The sequence below is a fragment of the Montipora capricornis genome, chromosome 4, assembly GCF_036669925.1.
Source record: "Montipora capricornis isolate CH-2021 chromosome 4, ASM3666992v2, whole genome shotgun sequence".
In the NCBI taxonomy this organism is placed as follows: Eukaryota; Metazoa; Cnidaria; class Anthozoa; order Scleractinia; family Acroporidae; genus Montipora; species Montipora capricornis.
In genome coordinates, this window is record NC_090886.1 from 728998 (window position 1) to 738997 (window position 10000).

The window sequence follows — 10000 nt, forward strand, 5'->3', positions numbered from 1 at the left end:
TTTGACTTGATAGCGATGGAAAATCCGTTGGTTTTACAATAAGAAATCTAACAACGGCATGAGTAGTATAGTTTATAGAGTAGGGTTTCTACGACGTGCGAATCACATGATGCGCATTGATCCGCATTGGTAGTCCCCGACCCTAAATGCTAACGCTAGGGATTGAAGATTGGATTCTTATGGCGTTATATCCCCGCCAAAATTCAACTTTCGCATTTTATGTTTGTTTCACATTTAATCGTTGCTCTTAGCGATTCGACGTTCGAGTTCACAATTCTACCTTCGAGTTTCATAATTCTACGTTCGAGTTCACAATTCCACATTCGCGTTTCACAATTCCACATTCGAGTTTCGCCTTGCGACATTACTCTCAGAAGCGCTGATGCTCATTCATCATTCAACATGCAAGTCTTGCCATTTTATGTCTGTTTGATTATTTTATGCATGTTTTACCGTTCACCTTCTAATTTACTTTTCGAAAGGAAAACCGCTGTACATACGCGGGGGCGGAAAATTCGTAGTGCAGTGAATCAGATACTTACTGCCCTGGAAAAACTTGACGGATCTAATGAAGGTTGATGGATTAGTTTTGGGATGTCTCCGGGACATCTATGGAGAAAGGGTTAGATCAAACGCGGTTAAGAGAAAACAAATAATGGATGATTTCTGCGACCGATACAGCGATCATTGGCAAAGACAGTCAACTCTCCGCTAACGGACACTCTCGTTAGCGGGCAGCTCTACTTACAGACACTTTTCTATTCCCATTTTACCTTCCTGTCAAACTCTGTATTTACGCATTCCCGTAAGCAGACACTCTCTCGTAAACGGACGCGGACACTTTTGAAATTAATATTTGATTTTCTTTTGTTTACGCTCTCTCTTAAGCGGACACCCCACGTATAATATTATAATTGACCCTTGGCAATGAAATTTGTCTTTAATTTGCTATAAAAATACAACTGTGACCTTTGACAGAGAAACAGAACAGTGGGGTCGGTTTTGTCAAATCTCCATTTGTCTGCGGAAAAGTATGCTGTCCGTTCAAGAGTCCAACATGTACGTTATGGGAATAATTCTTGAAAGCGGACAGTTCCACTAACGGATGTCACGCAACGCCTCCCCCTTATGGGGAGGCCTCATACATCATAAGACTTTTTGAAACATCGCTACCAGCCCTGCCACATATTTCTGGACCAGACCACAACACCGGGAGAAAGCATCAAGGAAGTCGACAAGTTTGTTTACCTGGGCAGTGTAGTCAGTAAGGATGGGGGCACAAGCGAAGACATCAAGTGCCGAATCAACAAAGCACGACAGGCCGTACGGCCAATCTGGAGATCAACAGCTCTCTTACTTCACAACAAGATCCGGGTCTTTAACACCAACATCAAGTCGGCCCTACTTTACGGCTAAGAAACCTGGCGGGTAACAAAGACCAACACCCACAAACTCCAGACATTTATCAACAGATGTCTCAAGAACATCCTCAACATTAGGTGGGCGGAAGTCATCCCAAATGAACAACTGTAGGACAGGACCAGACAAGCCCCAATCGAGTCCGATATCAAGAAACGAAAATGGGGATGGATTGGTCACACGCTCCGCAAGCCTGCTTCTAACGTCACCAGAGAAGCCCTTGACTGGAATCCACAAGGGAAGCGGAAGGGATGCCGACCAAAACAGATCTGGTGCGGGAGCGTTGAAGCTGAGATGAAGGCAGCCGGTAAGACGTGGACCGAGCTGAGAAGGATTTGCCAGAACCGCGTTCGTTGGAGGGGTGTTGTTGCGGCCCTTTGTGTTCCCCAGGGAATTCAGGGGCATGATTGACAATACCGGGAACTCCGTAGCCTGCTCTTTGTCGAATAGTGTGTGGGAGTTTATAAACAAGGGTTGTGATATGAGGCCTACGGTTTATAGGTCTTCATAGTCCTTATCCAAAAAGACTCAAAAGTCTAAATATTTGTGAATGTAATTACAAAGGAAAGGCCGCACCTTCTCCTCAGTTATTTAAAGTCTCTGAGAGTTGGTCCGGGCCGGAATTGAACTCACGACCTCCCGCACGGACCGATACTCAACGGGGCCAAATGTTAGCCATCGGTCGGTGGTGCAACGTGCAGTTATGGGGATTTTCAATCCCTCGTCAAGAAGAAGGGATAACTGGTCTTCCCTTATGTCAAATTGTGGTCTTCAACGGCACTGTTTATAAAATTGGGGAGCAAACTCCATGAACCTTGGTCCTTATGATTGAGCCTCGCCTAATAACCCATTGCAACCTTCGCTAAGCTGGCGGATCTATTTGCCAATGATCGCTGTAACGGCCGCAGAAATCTTCCATTATTTGTTTTCTCTTAATCGCGCTTGATCTAACTCTCTCTCCATAGAAAAATGGAATTTCCCAGAAACATCCCAAAACTAATCCATCAACCTTCATTGAATCCATCAAGTTTTTCCACGGCTACGAATTTTTTGCCCCCGCGTGTACAGCGGTTTTCATTTTGAGAGGTAAAATGACTCTCGCATATCGGAAGGTGAAAAGTAAACCATACGTAAAATGATCAAACAGACATAAAATGGTAAGACTTGCATGTTGAATGATGAATGAGCCGTAGCGCTTTCGAGAGTAATGTCGCAAAGTGAAACTCGAATATAGAATTGTGAACTCGAATGAAGAATTATGAAACTCGAATGTAGAATTGTGAATTCGCATGTCGAAAAATGTGAAACTCGAATGTCGAATCGCTAAGAGCAACGATGAAATGTGAAACAAACATAAAATGCGAAAGTTGAATTTTTGCAGGGATATCATGCCATAATAAGATCTTCGACGCGACGGCAACGAAAACGTCACAAATTTTTGCAAAAAAAAAAACAGCACAAACAATAGACCATTCTGAAATTTAAGAGTTTATGTGATTTTGAGGGACGCAGCCTCAAAATTAGAAACAACAATAATAAAAGCAAGTTGACACATGCTAACACCAACCCGGTTAACAACCCGGTGTGGCCAACACATCACGCATGCGCACAACCATTTCACCCGGTCAATTAACACTGGGTTGGTGTTTGCGTGTGTCATCTTGCTTTTATTGTTGTCACAATTAGAGACGTTTGTGTGGATTTTTAACTATGATTTCAAGTCCGTAACTTGGTCTCTATTCGACATAAAAGCATCAAACTTGGGGAAATTGCCAATGTCAATGTTAGTTTATAAGGCGCTAAATGGTATGGCACCATTATATATCACGGAATTACTTAGTTATCGTACATGTTCACGTACGTTACGCTCTACCGATCAAAAACTTATGGTATTTCCGAAGTCAAGACTTAAAACATACGGAGACAGGGCCTTTTCCGTTGCTGCACCTAAACTCTGGAACGAGCTGCCATTAGATCTTAGAAGTCTAGATACAATTAATTTATTCAAGAAACATTTAAAGACTGATCTTTTTAAAAAGCATATAATGTTTAACTTTTTGATAATTTAGAATAGGATTTATTGTGATATTTTTATAAATAAGACTGTAAATAGGTTTTTAATTTATTCATATTTTATTACTAGTGGGATCTTTTTAATTTTTTTGATATTATGAATTGTAAAGCGCTTTGGTCAATTAGTGAAGTTAGCGCTATATAAATTATGTTAAATTAAATTAAATTAAATTATCTTTCATGTGATGGTGTCAATTTATCGACTGGTTCAACGTTGAACTCGCCCCAGTTCCCAGCGCAATTTCGGAATGGCCTATAGCTTTACACGCTCTGCACATGCATTTTTTTTATTTTTGTACATTTCTTTTACGTTTTCAGCAACTCTGCGACGTGAAATGACCAATTCTCAAGTTTTACGGAGAACGTGAATTTGAATTTTCTGTCGAAGGTTCAACACTGCACCACTTAATTCAGTTCCTGGAAAGTTGCATTGGTTTTTAGAAGTTAGACAAACCGACATAATGACGAAAAATATTAAGATTAATAAACCTGAACTTGCAATTTTAAATGACGTTTTCGTTAATGTCGCGTCGTAGATCTTAAAAGGAACCTCTACTTCAACAAAAAAATAACTTTAAATCACAGGAAGTCACTGTTGCAGTCAAGTCAGTCTAAAATATTTTCAAATAAAGCGTTTGTATCCGAAATAAGTTTTAGAACAGCCCCTTCGTGTTTTCAAATTTCGTGTGCGCCGAATAATTGTGACGTGTAATGATTGTCCTATTGCTATTGGCCAAAAGCTCTTTGTGTCAGAACAATAGAGCAACCGTAACACGTCAAGATGGCAGCGCCCGCGAAATTTGATAATTAGCGATTTTAAAATTCACTTTCTGAAATAAACACTTCTTTTAACACAAATTTCAAACAAATTTGTTTGTAAACATAATTTCCTTCGGCTTAAACTTATTTTGTAGTAAGAATGGAGGCTCCTGTTAAATTTCGTATCAGGGGATGTCAACTGCCAAGTCGGCGTGCGGAAATATACATAATACGACTTGGTAGAGCACAGCATCTCGTACCCACGCCCACGGGGTATCGGCTCGTACAACCGTTGAATTGCGGAACCATCCATATGTCAGCGGAGTCTTGAAAGATGATCACTTCGTTTTCGCTCGCTCCTCGCTTCTGATCGATCGCGTCGAGGATTATTTTAGTCATAAAACGGTCAATAGACCGATCAATTTCGAGACGTTACAGTAATTTTCTTCATGTCATAAAGTATCCCTGGTTGGGTCCTGTTGTTAGCGAATTGATTTTCAGTCTTTCAACTTGCAGCTAACAAATTTCCGGCGCTCTTCCCACTGTCGGAACGGATCCTCTAATGCACCAGTCAATGTAAACCCCCGCACCTCCCCGGCCGGGACATAGCGGAACATTTGACAAGCGCTCACTTCTTAAGTTGCAAAATGCCCCGCACCCCAACGTCAGGTGTTTCCTCTAATTGAAGCTAACGACCCCGCTCACATCCCCCGCTCTTGTTGAGTGGAAGACACAGGCTAATGTAAATGGTTTAAACTCTATTTGTCAAGTAACACACGTCACCGCATACAATACTTTTCAAATGGTATAAAATGTTTGTGGTGTCATTATAGTCTACTGTTAACATTTAAGAGAAATATTAAATTCCAGTCTTGATCAAACATGCCAAAAAGAACGAGGCCAATATCCAGCCATCTTGACCAAACAAGCTTGGTTAATAAAGGATTTATTATATGACTTAAAATACCAAAAAATGATCTTTGATCTTACGAGACCAAGCGAAAAATCCCGAGCGGGCAAGATAGCTCCCGATTGCCCACTCGGGTAGCCAATCACAGCGCGCGATTTGGTTCATCTTTCCCGCTCACGGAGCTAGTAGTCATATAATAGAAGACTTCAATTCAGACCTATCCGTGTACAGACCCATCCATGTACAAAGTATATTTTTAAATATGCATAAGATAATATAAACACCTGATGTCATGCTTGATCGGTCAAGTGATTCTCAGAATAAATTACGAGTAAAAACTGTGACAAAAGATTTAGCATTATACAACGACCTTAACGACCTTACTCCGCCAAAGATATAAGGTGATTGAGATAAAACGACTCTTACCTTCTTTTTTCATGGCCAAAAGCCGCCATCTTGCCGGACTAGCGAGTCTTAACTCAGTCCACCTCGCTGGAAAATACCCCGGTCCACTCCCCCGCTGTTCTTGGATGATTGGATGACGTGCAAAAAAGAGGTCAAAGTCCCCGATACCTGCGGCCCTTTCGCTGGTCAAATAACGGAAAATTCCCCGCAAATACCCCGCTATGACCCGGCCGGGGGGGGGGGGGGGTGCGGGGGTTTACATTGACTGGTGCATAACGGGTATAAAGAAAATTAAAGAAAAAAAAGAGAGTTAATTATTTAAAGTTCCACTTTGTGAGCGGCATATATGGCTCACCAGGTTAAGGTCGATGTTGTCTAGTGCTTTCCTTGAATTGCCCAATTTCAGCGTGCGTAGAAATCAAAGCAACTGACAGTTTTTTTTCGTTTGCTTTGTCAGAGGGTCAAGGGGACCAGCCGACTTCATACACCGCGCTCCTAAACAACCTCGAGAAATCAAATCCTAAACTTCTTGGTAGGTTGATTACCGTTTTATGCAATCGTTGCTTTCTAAACTTCGACCTCAGTTGTGGATGCAGAAGGGAAAATCGCGTCACTCTTTCATGCCAAATTAAGTTGTTAGCATAGGTAAATCATATTTGTCACTGACTTACCGAGACTTCCGGTTCCAACCTTTGCAGGGATCTTATTGTTTAGAGGCATTTCGAGTACTTATGAGAGAATTTCCGATCTTGTTCCTTTTTTTTTAGGAAGGGATGTGCCCTGCTCTTTCCTCTCATGAGTCGTTCAAATTTGAAAACGTACCCAGTTCAGCTGGATAATTTGTAGTTTATTTCTACAGCTCGTTTGGAGGCACTGTCAAAATCCAGCTCTGATGCGAAACAATCTTTACAAAGAAAAGAATCACTATGGACCACTGCAAGCAAACTGCGCAAACTGAAAGGTGGATTACCCAGCGCCACGGAACGGAAAAGAACAGAACCCAGTCCCTCGTTCAAAGTGGAAAGTAAAAATCTAACCACCAACACTTCACCACAGGGAAAAAATCGCCAAAGAAAAACTTCCAAGAACTGAACTCAACTTCTAGAACACTGTCACATCCCAGAAAAAAAAAATACTTATAACCATTTTTTAGTTTCTTGACTTCTTATGATCTCAGAATTTCCTTCAGTATTCTTTTTTCCAGGAATAGTGCTTGGCGCTTTTTGAGGATCATCCCTATTCAAATATTGCACCGTATACTTTTAAGACATTATTACACTATTTAGCTTTTGTGCTGTGTTGGCTTCACGGAGGCCACGTTGCTGCCCGAAACAAAAAAACGTTGGCGGCCACGTGGGCTATTTGAGGTGTTCTAAAACACACTGGCAAGTAGGAATTAGTTGCACGGTTTTATTTCTTCTGTGCTTTTTAAGTAATGGTCCGGCTAAGAAGCAGGCAGAAAAACAATAGCCCGCGGCAATAGCGTCGGTTAGTTAAAATGTGCCAACATTTTTAATCAAATTAAGTTCGGCTGTTCCCATTGGTGTAAGCAGCTAAAAGCGCGAAATTTGAATTTCAATGAAAAATGTAATCGACTTGCCGTCTAAAAAATTAGATTCTGTTTCGTAGAACAAATCATTATGCCTTCAAAAACTATGTTTGTAAATATCGTCAAGATTCTATGCGCCATTTGCCGATCGGCGAATGGCGCATAGAACAATGCCCAAATTTGGCCGAGAGACAGAGATCAAGGGCATGGGGAAGAAGAAATCCAAAAAAGGCTTTTTTTTCATTTTTTTCTCATCTTTTTTCGACATTTTCCGATATTAGCCAATCAGATGCCTCGATTGGAGCAGCAGCTTCTAAGTACTTTTGCCGCTGGGCTGCCTGCTTCTTAGCCGGACCAGTACTTAAACAGGATTTTGTTTTATTCCGACGCGCGCATGTGCACCCCAACCCTAGCCTCCGAACTGGCTCCTTAAACTTGTCTTTGTTTTGATTCAAAACAAGGCAGCTAGCACGAGAGTGAAAGGAAAGGAAAGGAAAGGAACGAATCTTTAAGTGTCGAGTCGTTCTAGCGCTTGAGCACCAATTGGGGACACTGTAAACTGAAATTAACAATAGGACCAAGAATAGTACAATTGATCGCAGATTTTGAAAACCTCAGTAATCGTTTAAGATGACTTTAGGCCCTCAGTTTATTTGACTAAAAGGCTACGATCATTTGTCTCAAGCTCCTGTACAGCAATCCTCTTTTCGCTGACAATTTCACTATTATTCACAGGGAAGAGTCAAATATCATCAGTCCATCGCAAAAACACTCTACTCTGTTCTTCAAAAATTCGATTCACTAACACAAAGATATTAGAGAATGTTTCAAGACAGCAGGTCAATTACTTAGAGCGATGTTCAATTGAGTATCGTAAAACCAAAACCAAAGTAATTACGTTGGCCAATCAAAAAGGACGGAGACAATCCAGTAAGCAATCAAAACTCAAAGTAATTGCACGCAGCCGACACAAGGCGCGTGAAAATGTGCATGCGCGAGCCACGATTGGTTTTGGTTTTCCTTCTGATCGGTTGAAAAAATGGCGCGAGAACTTTGAACCAGTCACTGAGTGAAGTAATGTAAAACCAATGCAATTCGCTAATTACTTTCGACACTCAATTGAAAACCGCTTTAACGCAAAAAAGCCCTTCCTCTTCCAACAACCGCCTTCGGCGGTTGAAAAAACCCTGAGTACTGTTCGTGCTAGGAAGGACAACATTTCACTTAAAAGTAGTTTTAATGAACTTCGAGTAAACATTCAACTTACAAGGAAGATGCTTTAAAGCCTTCCTCTTCATCAATTAACGAAGAAAACACCTGCTGCCTCGACTGTAGTGTAGTTCAGCTTCTTAGAACTTATGAAAACCAAAAACCAATGCATAGAATGGGATATGTTATAAGCAAAATTTAACTTTCCAACACACACATGAAAAACAAAAATGAAGTACCTTAAATTTAAGATACTTAGTTGAAAGTGTTAGAGGGACTAACAACTCTGGTCATGTCCCTGAGTAACCAAGGCCAATTCCACTCTTTCCGCCGGCACCTCGGGACAACTGGAATGCACGAGATCGTTCAAACTCTCTTTCCAGATTTTCCATGAGTTGGTCGTTGTGTGGTTTTGCACCATCTTGTCCCTCAGTAGTGCTTCCTTCACCTTTGATGCCCATCAAGCGGCGGAATTTAGCCTGCATCTCCCCTCCCTGATCATTGTTGAAGGTTGTAGTGTTCCACAAGGTAGACTTGGCTGTACCACTACTTTCATCAGCCTGCTGGGGAGTCAAAATCAGAATCAAGCTGAGTTTCTATATTTCTAGTAATTCATTATTTACAACGTATCCAACCACTGATACACCCAGAGCGTACCAAACTTTCTACGTTTGGTCAACTGAATCAATATTCTTGAAGGTTAAGGGCCCACAGACGGATTTTTCGCGCGTTGCTAAGGAAGTGAAATGTTACTTCCGGTAACTGACGTCATCATATCATGAGCTGACAAGAAAACTCACTCACAAGCAAAAGTCACCACACAAACTGTTGTTTCCATCGAAGGTTTTTCCTCGCCCTTCCTCGCGCTCGTTCTCAGATCAACTGCGCATGCGTAAACGAACTGACTTCCGGTTTGAGAAAAAAGCTAAATTTCCGGCGGTTTTAAATTGAATTAAATTGTTTTTTACATGGCACGTTTCACCCCCAACTACAGAATATAGCTACGCATTGATTTTTTAAAATCATCTTTTTTGAAAAAGTTATGGGTATTTCAATATCGTTTATGCCTTTAAAAAGAACATTTTTCAAAATAAAAAAAAAAACCATTCTTGGCTGGATGCAAAAACGAATACAAATCGATTAAATACCAAAATTGCGTAGCACGGAGACAAATTTGGAGTTTTCTTTTATTGGTCACGTGACCATGGGCGTGGTATGACGTCATATTTATGGCTTACAAAAGTTGGAAACTGACCAAAATAATGCCAAATTCTCTCAAATTACTTAACCATTACATCCTTAGCAACGCACCCAAAAAATATGTCAGTGGGCCCTTAAGAAACAAAGAAATAACGAGCAAGACCGAGTTGTCACCACAGTTTCTTTAGAAACTAAAATTTTGTCGAGTTGTTACAAAAGAGCCTCCAATTCTTGGAATGGTATTAAATACTTAGACGGAGTTCAGTACCCCTATCCAACTTGTAAATCGTTAGGGGTGGATTTTGAAAGCGATCCAAGCATACATGTAAGTCAGTGGCTTTGTAATCATTAGTATTGATATATTTTGATAGAGCAAAATGTGTGTCGCTAATACTTATGATAAAATAGCTAGTGAAAACCACACTTAATATGAAAGACACATAACATCTTCCAAAGGAAAGATTATTTGTCACCCC

At 40.9% G+C, this 10000-nt stretch overlaps 2 protein-coding genes across 3 annotated transcripts in view; one reads left to right on the forward strand and one right to left on the reverse strand.

Annotated features, from left to right (window-relative positions):
* LOC138044996 (uncharacterized protein C22orf15-like) overlaps positions 1-6792 on the forward strand; it is a 7463-nt gene extending 671 nt beyond the window's left edge. The window contains exons 4-5 of the mRNA XM_068891353.1: positions 6024-6098; positions 6426-6792. Of these exons, the coding sequence (XP_068747454.1) occupies positions 6024-6098; positions 6426-6658 (308 nt within the window). The 3' untranslated portion in view covers positions 6659-6792. The remainder of the gene's footprint in view (positions 1-6023; positions 6099-6425) is intronic.
* An 808-nt stretch (positions 6793-7600) lies between these two features.
* LOC138045062 (arginine/serine-rich coiled-coil protein 2-like) overlaps positions 7601-10000 on the reverse strand; it is a 14634-nt gene continuing 12234 nt past the window's right edge. For both annotated transcript variants that reach the window (XM_068891422.1, XM_068891419.1), the window contains one exon: positions 7601-8887. In XM_068891422.1, coding sequence (XP_068747523.1) covers positions 8615-8887 — 273 coding nt within the window. In that variant the 3' untranslated portion in view covers positions 7601-8614. The remainder of the gene's footprint in view (positions 8888-10000) is intronic.